Genomic DNA, 16,653 nt, shown 5'->3' on the forward strand with positions numbered 1-16,653 from the left:
CCCCCACCTCCATCTCCCCCCCCACCTCCTTCTCCTCCAGCTGGCGGGCAGGAGGAGCGGGCTGCGTTGTAGCGGTGATTAGTCATCCACCAGGACTCCTTGGAAAGTGATGGAATTGCACATTCTAGACACTACATAAAAATAAAAAACAGCGAAAAACCCGCGATTTCATTGGAACAGTGTCCTACTTGGAAGCTTAGCTTGGTAGGTCTTCAATTCCGGCCTCACTCCATCCTGTTCTCTGTAACATCCATCCTCTCCACGCAGTCACAGGAGAGAGGTGCGTGGAATGGGTCCCGCTCCCGGGAGAGAGACTGAGCACAGCCGGGGTCTTCAGTGGACGGCCAGGCGCCTGCGAGCCCCGCCCTGTCCTGTCCAGTGTCTGATTTTATGCCGAGGCATTCGGGCCTGGGCCCCAGTTCTGCATCTGCACAGCGTGGTGTCACAGCATGGTGCACTCCCCTTGCAGAGCGCCGTCCAGGTGGGCTGACGTCGCCTGTGACCAGCTCACAGCGTCCGCCAGCTCCAGGCGGGGACTGGGGTGTGGAGAGTGTGGCCCTCTGAGGCCTCTTCGCCTGGCAGAGGGAGCCGGGAGGGAGCACCGGCGGGCGCTGTAGGTGTCAGCGGGCAAAGGGGACAGCGTGGATCAGAGGACGGGTTCTGTGAGGAGTGAGTTTCTCCAGAGAGCGGCTTCCAGTCTGTCCGTAGCAGCTCCTCGGGGATGGGGCTCGGGCTGGCCTCCCACGCACTGTCCCTGTAGGTCTGGGTTCCGGGCCTCACCACAACAGTGGCTGCCCTGGCTGAATGGCCTCGGAGTCTGAGGGGTCCTGGGGAGGGCTGCAGGGCCGAGGAGGAGCTTTCCCGCTGCCTCCGCGCAGGCAGCTCTCCTGGCGCTGCTGCTGATCTGTGCCCATTCCTTCTCCCCTCAGCCTCCTGACAGCGGGCCCCCGCCGCTGCCGACGTCCTCCCTCCCGGAAGGCTACTACGAGGAGGCTGTGCCGCTGAGCCCCGGAAAGGCCCCGGAGTACATCACGTCCAGTGAGTGGCAGGCCCGCGGGGCACGGGTGGACCAGGCCTCGCCCAGGTGTGGAGGGGGATGGGCCCTGTGCCCCAGCACAGCGACCGGGGCGAAGGGACCTTGGCCTCGGGGGCAGCAGCGGTGCGAGGAGGCATCTGAGGAGTGGAGGTGCCGCCCGGTGCCGACCCAGCGCTTCCTGGAGGCCCCGTCGGAGGTCTTGTGCCGTGGCGATGAGCGTCGTGGGTGAAGTGTTCCTTTTGGGCAGCAGAGTCGTGGCTCCCCGTGGCCTGTTTCAGGGGTGCCAGCCACTTGGTCTTCGGCCAGAGTCTGATCCCTCACGCACAGCTCGCAGCCACTTCTGCCAGGCTGCTGGGCGGGCGGGAATGGCCTGGTACCGAGCAGAGGCTCTCTGCTGCAGGCTTTCGTTTGCTTGTTTGTCTCTTTGGAGGGAGAACGGGTTCCGCTGGGAAGTTTGTGCCGAAGCCGTTCTCATGGCCGGGTGTCCGCCCACTGATAACCCGAGGTGCCCGTGGCCGCACCGGCTTTAGTGCGGGCTGAGCAGCCGATGTGGAGAGCCTCATGGTCGTCTCTCCGGCTTGCTTTGAGTGACCCGTGCTTCTCCTCCCAGTCTCCTGCCAGCCAGGGCGCCCTGTCTCAGAGAGAAATCCCACTGCTGTGTGAGTCCGTCAGCCGAGGGAGTCCACTTGCCTCCTTGTGGGGTAGATGCAGGGGAAGTGAGCGGTTGCCGGCTTCCAGGGCAGCACCCCCTGTGGTTCACGTGTCACACGGAGCTCTCGCCTGCACTGCACTGCAGAGGCTCCCTTCTCCCAGTGTCACAGGGTGTTGCCCCAAGTCTGTGCTCCATGGAGACTTGGGGTTTCCTGGTCTTTCCTTCGCTGCATGGTGCATGGGCCTGGCTGCCTCTCAAAGCAGAATCTGTCTCAATGGTGGAAGGTGACTGTCACAGCAGGGGCCCCAGGACGTCCTTTCCTGGGGCCTGGTAGGAGCGGGCAGCCTGGCTGTGCCCCTGGCCCAGCACCTTCCCACCCACCTGGCCCTGGGCCGCCCTGCCCAGGCCGTGCTCCTGTCAGTCATCCCTGTGGCTCTGGTGAGCAGGGGACAGCTCCGATGCAGAGCCCGGGGCATTCAGGAGTTGAGATCTGCAAGGTGAACGTCTTCCTTTCTCTTCCTCTTAAGAACCTTCTGGCAGAAGGCAGGCCATGCATTGCCACAGCCTCTGTGGGCCCTGGCCGGGGAGCCGATGAGGACACAGAGAAGCGCAGGGCCTGTCCCTGTCCACGCCTTCTCACCTCGTACCCCTTTCTCGTGGCTGGCCATGAGGGTGCTGGGAGCCTTGGCGCTGCCTGCTCCCCTCCTTCTGATGAGCTCCCAGGGCCACATGCCGAGGCAATCCTGCCTAGCTTGGGGCCCTCGTGGGCTTCCCGCTGGCAGCAGGTGTGTGACTCGAATGCTCTCAGCCACTGCCCTGAGAGCCCTGGTGCTGCCCGGTTTGCTGGGCATGGCCGCCCCTCTCTTGAAGAGCGACAGGCACAGGAGGCCAAGCCGAGCCCGGCCCCACCTGCCGCCTTGTCCAGGTAGACAGAAACTCAGAACCCGTTCACAGAACCGACTCGGTTCGGGCTTTGTCAGAGGCTCAGGGGATATGGGGGACTGAGCTGGCCGCTCTCCCTCAGAATAGAAGGCTGTTGTTCTCTCTGCCTAGGAGGGCGGCTGTGGAGAGGAGGCCTGGGGACGAGGAAGGACAGGCTGGCACCCATGTGTCCACTCGCGGATGCGGGGCCTGCAGGAGGGGCTGGGAGCCGTGCCCGAGCCGCAGGTGCCGGCCCGCACTGAGGCAGGACCTGTGCCTATGACAGAAACCCCCTGGCCCTCAGAGAGGACGCAGTCCCTTCCTCCACCCCAGCAACAGCATTCTCACCCAGCTGGACACGGTGGCCCCACAGTGACTTAGCCCCTGAGACTCGAGGTTACCCCCGTGTGCCCTTCTTCCGTGGGTGGAGGAGGCTGGGCACAGGGCAGAAGGGAGGTGTCTGCTTGCTCAGTTACGCGTGGAAGCAGGGAAGGAACCGTCACAGGCTCCCTCCCCTCGCATTCAGCGGTCAGCAGCCACCAACATGATTTCCTTCAGCGCCAGCGGAGTCCCCTTTGCTGCCACAGCCTCCTTGCTCAGCCATGGCTCGTCCTCTGATGGGCGACCCCAGGCTGGTCTGGGAAGGCCTGGGCCTTTGGGCCTTACTTCCTGTATTGGACGGCTGTGGCTCGTCAGCCTTAATCACAGTCAGGGTTGGCCCTCTGCTTCTCCTCAGTGAGTGTGACGCCTTCTCTGCCTATGGCTTTCCAGGTCCAAGGAGCCCAGCGTGGCTGGGGACGGTCTCCGCTTCCAGCTTAGTGGAACCACAGCCACCTCCCGCCCCTGGGCTGTGCATCCAGAACCCTGGGAAGGGAGGCACAGGTGTCAGGAGTGGTCACCAGGAGCCTTGGGCCTGGCGAGTGCTGGCTGTAGGGGAAGGGCGCACACTACCGGGAGACCTCCCAGCCCCCTGAGGTGTTACAAGGGCTGGCGCTGTGGCTGAGGTTCAGAGCTCGGTCCACCTGCCAGTCCAGCAGGCTTCGTCAGGCTGGGAGGGGGTGGGGTGGCTTCTCTGCCTCATACACAGCACACGAGGCCCTCGCCCAGGGCAGGGCTGCATGCAAAGGATCTAAGGGGGATCACTTTCGCTGTCCCCCACTGCAGGGAGTCGGCCATGGTGACAACCCCTCTTGGGGGCAGCTGATAGGGACAGTGTCACGTGGTGGGAGGTCAGAGCTGGCCTCTGCTCTCTGCAGATGGAGGACCAGAAGCGCCCAGATTAGGTTTCCTGAGTCAAGGCCATGTTGCCAAGTTCCATGCCCATGTCCTCAGCCACTTGTATGTGAGCCCGTGGGGACAAGAGTCTGGGAAGGCGACCGACGTGTGTGTGGGTCATGGTGCCAGCCTGCTGAGGTGGCTTAGCCAGGCATTGACCTGGCACACGGACACCACACTGCCCTCATGGGGTCCGTGCCCGGACCACTGGGTACCAGTTTTCTATCAGGCTCCTCTCAAGTCCCGAACACAGGTCCAAACCTCGGGGCAATGCTGGTGCATCAGCGCTGACAGGAGGATGCCGTGTCACAGGAGTAGGGGCAGGGACAGCGAAGCTAGTTGCTTTTGCCACTTGCTCATGTCTTTGGGACACAGTGGTGTCTGCTCTCACATAGACCGCACTAACCCACTTCAGTTTGATGGCAGAGGGTCCCGCTCTGCGTGGTGATGGAGTGCCCTGTACACCTCTGTCCTCATTACTTTTCTCGTTGCTGAGACAAAAGGCTAAAGGAGGAAAGGTTTATTCAGCTCACAGTTTCAGAGGTTTTAGTCCATACTCGGCTTGCTCCAAGGCAGGGTGGCCTGCCAGAAGGATCCCAGAGGAGAAATGTACATGGCGGGAAGAAGGCAGCAAAGCAAGCGAGAGAACCGACAAGTGACCTTAGCAGCTTTTTTCGGCACATCTTTATGTTCTGTGTAGACTACAGGATTAGGGCAGTGCCGAACCTATCAGTGGGCTTACACCCTTAATCCCAGTGTCACACACCCTTAATCCCAGTGTCATCTACTCCAGATTCAACCACCTCTGAAAAAGCCCCGCCTGTGCCCACATGAGGTTTTGTGGGACATCTGGATACAGCCATAACAACCGCTGTGGTTGGGGAAGGAATGCCCGCCCCATAGCCTGCGCTGGTTGGAGACGGCGTGCTCCTTGATGCATCAGGTAACCCACAGCTCATGCCAGGAAGCTCAGGCCGCAACCTCTGGTGGTTGATAGTGCTTCTGCAGCAAAAAGCAGTTTCCCAAAGTAAAATAGCGACCTTCAAAGGGTGATATAGCTGTGCCTAAAAATCCCAGGGGTCTGCAGGAGTTTCACCCGCCTGCACCTCCTAGAGGCACCCATCCCCATTCCGGGAGCAGCTGGGGTCTGATTAGAGGAGTGGAACCTCCATGATAAGGAATGAGATCATCCTAGGGATTAGTACTCACAGCCGCAGGAGCTGTGCACGTCAGTGGCGACTGCTGCCTGTTGCCCTGGTAGGATGTGGAGGGGAGAGGCTGGGCTTGAGTTGGGGAGATCAAGAGCAGACGGAAACCCTCCAGACAAGCCCCAGCCCACCTGTCTGACCTCCCCCAACTCTGGTGCAGGTGACCAGCAGCAGGTGCTGGTGCCCTTGGCCCTGGAGTTGGGAGTGCACCTGTCCCAGAACCCCAAGATGCTGAAGGAGGAGAGCAGGCGGTGGCTGCAGCAGGGAACCCTGCCTGGGTCCTGCACTGACTGACGCAGAGTGCGGCTCCTGCTGGTTCTTCTCCTCAGAGTCCTCGCAGGATTCTCCTGGGGCCAGCCCACTGGAGGCCCTGCTTCACTTGGTGCACACAGTGCAAACGCACTGCAGCTCTCGTTGGTATTTTGGCCCTCGGGTTTAGATTTTTATCTTCAGTGTTATGATTCCCTCCCCCTGTCCTCTTGCCGTGCTCTCCTGCTCAGGGTGCCGGTGAATGTTGCGCGAAGCCCGTGGTGTGACGTGCTGTGCTTGGGGCGATGCCTGGCTGCTCCAGCCCTGCTGGTGGCCATGCAGCACAGGTGTGCATCACCTGCTTCCACGGCTTCAGGGTCACGAAGCTCTCCTGTGTTCTTCATTCGGTCCTCGAGGTAGCATGGAGGAGGACCAGGAGGGCGAGGTTAAAGACTCCACGCCTCCTGTTGTATGATGCCTGCGCTCCTCCGGAGTGGGGTTGGACTTGGCTGGCCCGGCTGTTTCAGAACACAAGTCAGCTCACTGCTCTGCACAGAACCCTGGTGGCCTTCCACCCCGTCGGAAGTGAAAGCCACCACTTCCACCTGGAAACCCACAGAGCATCTCCAGAACTCAGCTGTATTTCCTAATGTGCTTTGCTTGGACACATTCCCACCCCATAGGATCCATCTCCCGCTGGAGTGTAAGAACAAAGAAGGTGAACATTTTCATGTTTTGTGTCTGGCGTGTAAGTGCTGAGGAAATACTTGAATTAAGGGCTGGCTGCTTTTATGATGCCTTAGCTGTGTTCTGTTGATTTGCCTGTGCTGAGCTTTCATTCTTTTTCTTTTCTTTTTTTCTGGAACACCTAATCTGTGCCCATTTTTGGTGCTCAGAACTCTTGAAATGCAAGAGCAAGGAAAGATGTGTATTAGTCAGCTTCCTGTTACTATAAGGGGATAGCTGAGCAATCAAGTTTCATAGAGGAAAGGTTTACTTTGGCTGACAGTTCTGAGGTTCTAATCCAGCACTGAGTGGCCCCGTGCTCTGGGCCTGTGGCAAGGGAGGAGGAGGGCGTGGTGGACCCAAACTGCTCACTTCAGGACAAGAAGTCGAGAGAGACAGGAAGAGACTGGGGTCCCACAGTCCCCTCAAGGGCATGCCCCTATGACCCAGGGACGCCCAGCGGCCCCCCCTAAAGGTTCCACCCTGGGCCAGGTTTGCACCCCAAGACCCTGAAGGGCATTCTTGCTTGAGCCCTTGACTCTTCTACCCAGCCTGTTCCTTCTGTAAAACAGCAAGGTCAGACACCAGAGCGGCCCTGTGGCTCTCATGCTGTACCTGATCAGAGCCAGCGAGTCACAGTGAGGTGGACGTCCCAGGGTCTCCCTGCTACTGCAGGGGACAGGCACGGCAGAGAGGATGCCACACCTCAGAGCACGTGCCCTCTGCCGGGAGCTTGCGGGGCTCTGAGGGTATGCTGAGGCCAAGTCCTGGGAGTGTGTGTGTGTGTGTGTGTGTGTGTGTGCGGGCACAACCCTGGGCAGTGTGCACCACGCACCTTCCCCAAGAGGGGCTGCCCCTAATTTCCTGAATGTGTGCTGCATACCATGACATGCTTTTTTTAAAACCTAGAATATTTTATAGTTTAAAATAACCATTTATTAGAGCGTCCTGCATGAAGTGGAGCCTCCCAGGCAGTGCCTGGCCTCATGGTGCTCCATCAGCACCCTCGCTGCCTTTGCCCTGGGTGTGCCCCTGCCGGTGCACCGCATATCACTCATGGCAGCGTCAGGGTGCTTGAGAGTCCTCCCTCTTCCCCTCCTGCGTCTTCTTAGACTTTCCTGAGGTATTCCTTTCCTCCTATGTGCCAAGCCCCGGCCTCCAGATAGGCGACTCCGGGGTTCCCAGCCCCCCGGGTCCAAGACCCCACTGCTGTGCTAATCCAAGCAGCGTGAGGGCTTCTCTTCCCTTTATTGGGCCGCTGCTGAAGACGATTTTTGGAGCTGATTTTCTCTGAGACCCTTCTGCTCTCGGCTACTCTTGTTTCCTGAAGTTGGCTGAAGCTTTCCAGAAGCGTCTCAGTCCTGTTGTCGGGGGGAGGCAGGACAAGGCGCTCTCTGTCTCTCCACAGCGTTGACCTCACCCCGGTCCCCAGGCTGAGAAGGCGCTGCACAGGGACATGCTGTGCCCCTTCAGTGTAAAATCAAGCGCCCTGGCTCCTGTCTCAGCCCTGGTTCGCGGGGCTGTGGTCTTGGCTGAGTTACTTTGTCTCTGAGCCTCATTCTCCCTCTGCTCTGAATGAGACTGCGGCGCTCGCCCGGCTGCCGTGGCTGCGAGCTCGTGAGAGCCTTTGCAAGCGCGACACAGGCTCCGTGTTCCCGGCTCTGTCCCCGCACCTAGCACACAGACACCAATGCCAGAGGGCACCGCCCGGCGTGTGATGGGGGCTCCGTACTTGGCTGCTGCTTGTCCCTTAGCCGGTTGCCCCAGCACCTCTCCCGGGGCTCCCTGCGGGTGCCTGCCATCCCCACGGCCACCGCACGGTTACCCAGCAGGCTCCTCGGCTCTCAGCTGCTTTTTGTCACCGAGGATCTGCTAGGCTGTGCATCTTTCTGCTCGCCCCTCTATGTGTGGATTCTGCACCAGGAAATTAAAATGCAAACATGACCATGACGATTTTTGGAGCTGATAGTCACCGCTTTGGGCAGTGACTATGTCCCGGACGGATCCTCGGACAGAGGGCAAGTCAGAGGTGCCTCAGACGCTGCCTCCAACGCTGACTCCTGAGTGGCTGCAGGTGCTGATGTGCTGGTGATGGTCTTTGTGTTTGCTCACACACACAGCTCATGGGACAGGTCTTCCTGCCGTTCGAGTCCTTGCCAGGAGCTCCGCTGTCACACCCAGCAGACGTTCTCCCTTCACCGGAGCTTCACCGGCGCGGTCTGGTTCTGTGCAGGCCTCTGCTTGCCTTGTGGGTGCCGCCACGTCATGCTGTCCCCTCGTGGCGCAGTGAGACACACTGTCTCTCTCCCAAAAGGCTCCCAGTCCCATCGGGTTAGCATCCTCCCCTTGTGACCATCTTCAGCCTGAATTACCAACTCGAAGCTTCGTCTCTAAACACAGTCACACTGAAATTAAAACTTGCACAGCTGAGTGCTGGGGAGGCCCCGTTCCATCCACAGCACCAGCCGCGGTGTTCGGAGAGGGCTGGAGGCGCGCTGTGTCCTGAAGTTCCCCGAGATGGGTGCCCTTATCCAGGCAAGGGCAGAAGGGAGCGCCTGTGGTGAAGCCGGGGGCCTGGGCAGAGACCCGAGGAAGTGGAGAGTGTGGCATGCGCTTGGGGACCAGAGCACTGTGTGCCCAGGAGGTGCACTCCCGGGGCGGGGAGGGCAGGAGAGAGCTGGCCTAGCTGGACCCCGAGTCTTCAGTGCCGGGAGGGGTGGGCACTGTGGCTCAGAGGCCTCCAGCACCGAGGTGTGGACACAGGAGAGCAAAGGACCAAGCAGGCAGGAGCTGGAGGTGCTCGCTGTGGGGCCTGGCGAGGAGTGTCCCTGGCCGAGGGTCTGGTCAGGGTCCTGTCCACACAGAGCTGTCCGGATATGGTTGACATAAACAGATGGTGGGGTTTCCGTGGCCTGAACCTTTGAGAGGGGCGTGTGCTGCTTCACAGTGAAGTCTGTGGTGCCGGAAATGTGACCCCGGGCTCGCAGGTGAGCTCAAGCTCAGGTGCCCTTATCCTGCCTGCCCGTCTCTTGGCAGATTATGACTCAGATGCCATGAGCAGCTCCTATGAGTCGTACGACGAGGAGGAGGAGGACGGGAAGGGGAAGAAGGCCCACCAGTGGCCCTCGGAGGAGGCCTCCATGGACCTAGTGAAGGATGCCAAGATCTGCGCCTTCCTGCTGCGCAAGAAGCGCTTCGGCCAGTGGACCAAGCTGCTGTGCGTCATCAAGGACACCAAGCTGCTGGTAAGGGATGAGCAGGGTGCTGTTTTGCGGCCGCTCAGATGACCCGCCTCGCGAGAAGGGACATGCTGGTGCTCAGCAAGCGCTGTGCCCTTTGGGCAGCGCCGGGATCTGGACCCAGCCCACGGGGAGCCGAGTCCATGCCAGCACCGGCGTGTCTTCTGGGATGCTGGCATGACTTCCGGGATGCCTGCTCCCCAGCGAACCAGCGGGTGGGCCCTGTTCCTGGCCTAGGCCTGCAGCTCGGTCCGCGGAAACGCAGTGGAGCCTGCCAGGAGTTTCAGATGGGTTTTCTCATTTGTAGTGAGTCAGTGAATTCCTCAAAGCCAGGTCATAGAAGTGGGAAGGCAGGCGGGGGAGGATGCAGGGAGGGAGGCCAGGAGGGGAAATTCTTTGGGAGAGCTTGAGGCCAAGTCTTTTTTTCACTGGAGAAGCAGAACAGGAAGATCAAGTAGCCAAGGCGGCTGGCTGCGCTGCCGACTCCTCCGGGCCTCCTCCGGAAGCCGGGCCTCTGCGCTGCGACCTCCTGCCCTCTCTCCCCTGTCTTCCCCTCTCTTCCCTCCCTTCCTCTCTTGCTTCCTTCACAAACCAGAGTTGAAATCAGAGCTATGAACTTTACCGTTGAGGGTTTTTTTTTTTTTTGCCTTTTGTTTTCCTTTTAAGTTAACCTGGCGGGTTGGGGGGAAACCACCCAAAGGCTGCCATTAAAACAGAAAGCCTGAGAATTTTTTAATTAATGTTTTTGTTCAGTTTTTTAAATAGTGAGAGTACATGTTTTTTCCACATGTGTGGCCTGAATTTCTCCCAAATGTACAGTATGCCAAAAATGATGCCATGGGGAATTTTAAAGCATGAAAAACACAGAGAGATTAATATGGTCCTTATTTATAATCTGACCTCATAGCTGCAAGATGTGGATATATCACAGAAAGATATTTAAAATACACAACTCTTTTTTTTTTTTCTCTCTCTCTCTCTCTTCCCAGTACTTGGGGTTGAGCCCTAGACTTTGGACTAAGCTACATCTCCAGTCTTTAAAAAAAATTTTTTTTTAAATTTCAAGACAAAGTCTTGTTATATTGCTTGGGCTGGCCTTCAACTTGGGAAACTACGTGCCTTGGAAACCTCCTGCCTCAGCCTCCTCAGTCACTGGGATTAGAGTGTAGCCACTGTCCCGGGCTGTCAGTTCTTATTTAAAAGAGAAGCTCTACACACAGTGTGGGCTGTCTTGTGGCTGTGCTGGGTAGGGGTCAGCAATTCAGGGTCCACATCCTTGGGTCTCTACCTCACCCCTCTACCTGTCCCCTCCTCCTGTATCCTTCGTGCCTCTGCTGTAAGTCTACCCTCTCCACAGCAGGAGGATAACAGTGGAATTGTCCATTCTGAAGCAGTTCATGAAAAACTAAGGAAAGCCCTGTCTTTGATAACATGGAAAACCTGTTATTTCTGTTGTGAAGCTTTTTTTCAACTTTTTTTGGGGGCAAGGTTACTGGGAATCGAATTCAGGACCTCGCATTTGTCAGGCAGGCGCTATACCACTGAGCTAAATCCCTGGCCCCAGTGAAGTTTTGTTTTAACGTTAAGTAGGCTAAGATCCAGTAACCTCTGTTGACAATGAACATGACCTATGTTGACAGTGACATCAACAGTGACAAAGCAAGTACTTCCCAGAGCTAGAAGCAGAAGTGAAAGCCACATCCCTCCTGCGGGTTCCCCGACCACTGACTGAACCCCCTGTGGGCTTGGTCCTCTCTGTGCCCGAGTGGCTCGGGGGGACACTCTGACACCTTCAGCATGAAGTACTTGTTGTGGGCGCTGGTCTCTGCTCCTCCCCAGGCCCTGCACCCCAGGCCCTTGTCTTTTGACTCAGCTGTACTGCTGCCTGTCCTCTGCTGGCCCTCTTCCTCCTCCCCTGCCCCTGGGCTGTCCTTGGGGGCAGTCGGAGAAGTGTCCTGTGTCTGGGCAGCTTCCCTGGGCCCGACTTGCCAGGGTCTCTGGATGGCATTTGTCATATTGCCAAGACCGTGTGCGTTGTGACAGTATAGTATACGGGGGTGGACGAGCTGTGAAATCCCCTGCCTGACCCCTGCTGTGGCACTGTCAGTTTCTCTTTCGCTTTTTCCCCTGCTATTCAAAATGTAAAAAATCTGGGAAATGGAGAGCATTCATAGCAATCTGAGCTTAGCTGGTTTGGGAGTATTTTTTAGACAGGGCAACCATCAGTTGAATTTCTTGAAGGAGATGTATCCCTTAGCTGGACGCTGAGAATCACAGATTTAAAGCTGTGAAACAGGAAGGGCTCCAAAGCGTTAGTGAAAGCAGGCATCTATCCGTTCATTCCTCATGAGTCAGGGGTGTCGGGTCCCGACCCCCCAGCCTGCTGTCCTGGTTCTTGGGGCTGGGTCCTTTCTGACACTCCCTCAGGTACCCAGCAAAGCTGAGCCTCCCCATCTGCACTGGGAGCCGCTGATTAAATGGGATGTATGGGCTGCTTCAGTAGCAGATGTTACTATTACTGATAAATCCATGTAATTTAAGTAATAAGAATAACAAAACACATTTTATTAGTGAAGAAATGGGCTCAGAAAAGAAACTTCCTGGGACCCAGATTAAGTTAGTAACAGAGCAGAGGACGCAGAGACCTGACCTCTGGGCTGGAGTCCTACCTGTAAGAAGGAGGCTTTTGTCTCCAGGTGATAGTTAAACAAAGGAGCTGTGGGCAGAGATTGGCTTTTGCTCTGTGGGTACAGAGTAAGCGGGAACCCCGTGAGCCAGTCCCAGCTCTGAACTGGTCAAGGGACATCCTCAGAGTGGACACAGCAGTGTCCCTGAGGGGCAGGGCATCAGGAAGTGAGGCTGTGACACTTCTGTCTACCAGGCACTGGGATTTATGGGTAATGAGACTGCTCACCTGCCTGCAGGGAGGGGCGTCGAGATGACCTGGGCAGGTGCCACGCCGTGTGGGCCGTGAAGTCCCGCTTGTTACACTGTCTCCCCGCGTTGGGCTGCATGCTTTATACGCTGCATTATTCCGGCAAATGCAGCTGTGTTTTATGTTTTTGTTTACATGCATATATTCCTGGAGCTCACCGAGGCACCCTGGTTGCAGGGGAGCTTTGCTTCCCGCTGAAACGCATCCTAGCTGCTCCTTGCCATTTGTAGCGTGAGCAGGCAGGCGGATGCTTTCCCCGCATGGAAGCAGTGTGTGGCTGTGAAGCGGGACTTTCCCGTGAGGCCCCAGCTGCGCCGTGTCCCCACTGTCAGATGGACCCCGAGGCCCGGCCTGTGCTCAAGGGCTCACACCTTGCAGCAGTGCGTCTTCTCTGGTTCCGTGCCAACCTCCTCACCATGTGTACCTATCTGTTCTGTTGGACGCAGTGCTACAAAAGTTCCAAGGACCAGCAGCCGCAGATGGAGCTGCCGCTGCAGGGCTGCAGCATCGCGTACATCCCGAAAGACAGCAAGAAGAAGAAGCACGAGTTGAAAATCACGCAGCAAGGCACAGACCCACTGGTGCTCGCGGTCCAGAGCAAGGAGCAGGCTGAGCAGTGGCTGAAGGTAGGCTGTGCTGGGCCGGGGCCACCTCCACACCCCGCCTCCTGATCTTCCCCAGTGGGGCACCCCGGTGAGCAGGATCGTCACTCGGCCCTTCTGAAAGAGCCCATCTGTCCCCGCTTGCAGGCTGCCTCCCAGACTTCCTCGTTTATTCCTGTGGTTTCACTTTATTGTCTGCACATGGATCTTCCTTGGTCTGTTCTGCTTGGGATTTGCTGGGCTTCTGGATTGTCATGTTTCTCTGTTTTAGAAAGAATTCCCAGCTGTTTTCTTGAAGTTCATCTTTGCCCCCTTCCCGCTTCCAAGAGATGGTGTTTAATCAGCAGTCTTGCTCAGTTCTGCTTCTTACCCTCTCTTCATATTTTCTGTCCTTTCTTTAGTCTGGGTTATTTTTTTCTTGCTGTCTTCCAGTGCACCGTTTCTCTCTTCAGCTGTTTCTTTTTTCTTTTCTTTTTTTTTTTTTTTGGTACCGGGAATCAAACCTGGGACCTTGTGCTTGCCAGGCAGGCGCTTGTACCACTGAGCTATACCCCCGGCCCTTCTTCGGCTGTTTCTAAGGTGCTGTCACATTCCTTTTGTTTGTTGTGTCATTGTGCCCTTAGCGTTGATCATGGTAGCTGTCCTGGTCTACTCTTGGTGCTCTGATGAGATAGCACAGACTGGGTGGCTCATAAACAACTTATCTGCACAGTTTTGAGGCTGGAAGCCCTAGATCTGGGTTCCTGCAGGCTTAGTGTCTGCAGGCTGCATTCTCCTAGGGAGCCATTTTTTCTCTGTGTTGCTGCCTCACAGGCAGGCTGTAATCCCAGTCACAGGGCTCCCCCAGGGATTTCATGGCTCCTAGAGGCCCCGTGTTACGGTTTGTGTCTAGATGTCCACCTAAAGCTTCATGTGGTCGTGGGGGCTTTTTGGAGGTGGCTGAATCTGGAGTGTGTGATTGATTTGTAGTGTGATGCTGGGATTAAGGGGATTAAAGGTGGGTGATGACTGGATCTGTCCAGATTGGCCTAATCCCGGTAGACTGGATACAATAGAAGGGACGAAAGAAGCTTGTCTCACTCCTCGCCTGTTGCTTTTGCTGTTTTCCGCCACCATGAACTGTTGCCCTCTGCCAGGCCACTCTGCCTTGGAGCCAGCTGATTACAAACCGAAACCTCTACAAGCTGTGAACTAAATAAACCTTTCCTCTCTTAACTTGTGGGTGTTGGGTGTTTTGGCTCAGCAAGGAGAAAAGTAACTAAGACACCCCCGCTCCTAACACCATTGCCCACGGGTTAGGATTTCATCAAATGAACTTGAAGCAACACATGTCATCCATCCAGATAGTTTTCAGCTCCGGAATTTTTGTAGTGGCTTTGTCAAGGGAAGCATGAGATCGGCCTCCAGGACCCACAGTGATGCCCTGGTGGCTGCAGAGGGGCCCCCAGGCCTGGGCTGTGGATGGTACTGGTGCTGCAGGAGGGAAGCAGCGCACGCCGCCTGTGCCTCCAGCCTTTCCCCGTGGATCCTTCACCGCCTGAACCCGGCCCCTTTTGGGTCAACACCCCTCACCCCACGAAATCAGTCCGTGGAGCCACGGAGGTTGGGGACCTCCGGCATGGAGCACGGGGATGTGGTCGTTTAACATTCTGTGGCAGCAGCTTGGTTTCTCTCCTAGGAAGCTGAGGAGAGGAATTCTTTTCTTTCTGAATGGTCCTCTGGGGATTCGTCCCATCAGGCTGAGAAGCTCTCTGTGCCACAGATGCGCCCTGTGCCCTCACCATCTCAGGGCCCTTCCGAGTCTCGGCACACTGCGTGGCCGTCAGCAGTTCCGTGTGACAGCCGGGGCCAACCTGGGAGTCGGCAATGGCTGCTCCGGCTCTGCCTTTCATACCCATCCTGTTCACTTGTTCGCCTGGCAGCTGCCGTCCTCCCTCACCCCTGCCTGCGATCTCAGGCCAGCGGCGGCTGAGTGCGGAGCTTGCTTGCTCCTTTTCTCTCTCTCTTGTTTTGGAAAGGCACAGGCAGACTTATTAGCAGAAAGTGTGTGGGCGCCCGAGGGGCGGGAGGTGCCTTCTTGATGGTTGTCCTTGTCTGGTCGCGTTTGGCCGCATGGACCCCGCTTCGGCACTTGACGTTGCCTTCCAGCTTGTCCAAGCTCCTGGGCCTGCCCTGGCGGCTCCCTCCTCCTTGCCCTCAGGCTGCCAGGAAGTCCTCAGGAGTCAGACGGTCAGATCACCAGAAACCACACTCTTCCAAGCTGCTGCCGAGAGGAATAATCCCGCACCCTGCTCCCTCGGCTGGGAGCTCCGTGCAGACAGAGGCACTTGGCTGACTAGAGTAGTGGCTCTCTTTGCGCATGGAATTAATTGCAGAATCTTTTTAGCACTTGCTGTAGTTCTGAAGAGAGGAGTAGATAATACAAAGTACATTATTTTTTTCCAAGGAACTTACATCGATTGCTTATTCTAATGTTTGTGCCGTTACCTCCCTAACATGACAGTGCAGGACCATAGGGGTCCAGATTAGAAGTGAAGGTCCGGTCACAAAAGCAGTTCCAGTTACTGGACTGTAATCACCTCAGGCCAGCAAGCCCTGAGACAGACGGTCTGATTTTCTTTTCCTCCTGGATGCAGCCAGCGGATTGATTGCCTTGTCACGATCACTTAGAGAGTTTTAAAACATTGATGCTAAGTGATTCAGACTCATTAGGGATGTCAAGATCTTCTTTTTCTGATGCTGTATCTTTTTAAGGTTCCAGAGTCCTACAGGTGGGCTTGAAATGTGCTTCCTCTGCTTAATTCTCTCCCCCCTCAAAGGGAACTTTCACCTTGAACTTGATTATTTTAAAAAATGCTGTTCCCTGTGCACGGTGCGCCAGGGACAGTATGCACCCTCATCGCCGAGCCTTTCTGTGCGAATGACTTCCAGCTCCGTGGCGCCTGCAGGGCTCTGGATTGCCTTACACCTGCGAGGCCCCGTGGCACCTTTCTGTGCTGTCAGGTGGACACAAACCCTTGTGCGTGTGCCCCGCAGTCCCACGTGTCACGGCCTCTCCAGGACGGGCGCTGCAGAGTTTAGGGTGTGCACACCGACAGCCTCACTGGATTCTGCCCAGTCGCTTTCCAGGGCTGTGCCGTTACCCTGCTGCCAGCGTGTGGGGCAGTGGTCTTTATTGAGCTATGTCCACGCGTGTGCCAGCAGACAGAAAGGCAGGCCGAATCGCCCTCAGCCCCCCAGTATTTTCACCAGAACAAAGTGTCTCGGGGGTTTTACCCTGCAGAGCACCGACCCTTCTTCCTTCAGGGTCTCATCACGTAGGTGCCGTCGTTTCAGATGTCCCCAGCCGTGGGCACTGGCCTCAGTCGTTTGACGGGACAGCAGACGCCATGGTCACCCAGCCCAGACAGCGCTGAGCATTCTCCTCACGCTCTTGTCATATAGCCTAAATTCCCAGGAAGCCTAACTGCTCGCGTGAAGGCTCTAAGCACCTGTAATCTCCATGCAGGGCTAAATCACTCTTCCTAGGAACCACGCTCCTGCTGGCAGCGTATCAGAGTGGCCAGCAGAGCGTGGTAGCAAAGTTTTCAGTGTTTCCCCTCTTTCTTATTTTCCTTTTTTCTTCTTCTTTTTTTTTTTTCACAGCAGGCAGGTAATAGGCTGAGACTGTAACAAGGTTTGAGGGAGGCCATCTCACATGGTGTCATGAAAACCCAGCCAAACACACAGGCTTAACTGTCACATGGTCTCTCGTATCTGAGAAACCAAAGGTATAAATAAAGAGCAAAATTAAAGATAATAGGGAAGAAG

The 16,653-nt window shown here is 56.7% G+C and overlaps 1 protein-coding gene across 3 annotated transcripts in view; it reads left to right on the forward strand.

The window, feature by feature from the left end:
* Afap1 (actin filament associated protein 1) overlaps positions 1-16,653 on the forward strand; it is a 116,233-nt gene that overhangs the window by 58,896 nt on the left and 40,684 nt on the right. For all 3 annotated transcript variants that reach the window (XM_013506784.1, XM_013506786.1, XM_013506787.1), the window contains 3 exons: positions 930-1,038; positions 9,104-9,312; positions 12,688-12,867. In XM_013506784.1, coding sequence (XP_013362238.1) covers positions 930-1,038; positions 9,104-9,312; positions 12,688-12,867 — 498 coding nt within the window. The remainder of the gene's footprint in view (positions 1-929; positions 1,039-9,103; positions 9,313-12,687; positions 12,868-16,653) is intronic.

This window comes from Chinchilla lanigera, unplaced genomic scaffold (genome assembly GCF_000276665.1).
Source record: "Chinchilla lanigera isolate Chin_1 unplaced genomic scaffold, ChiLan1.0 scaffold00113, whole genome shotgun sequence".
NCBI classification, from domain to species: domain Eukaryota; kingdom Metazoa; phylum Chordata; class Mammalia; order Rodentia; family Chinchillidae; genus Chinchilla; species Chinchilla lanigera.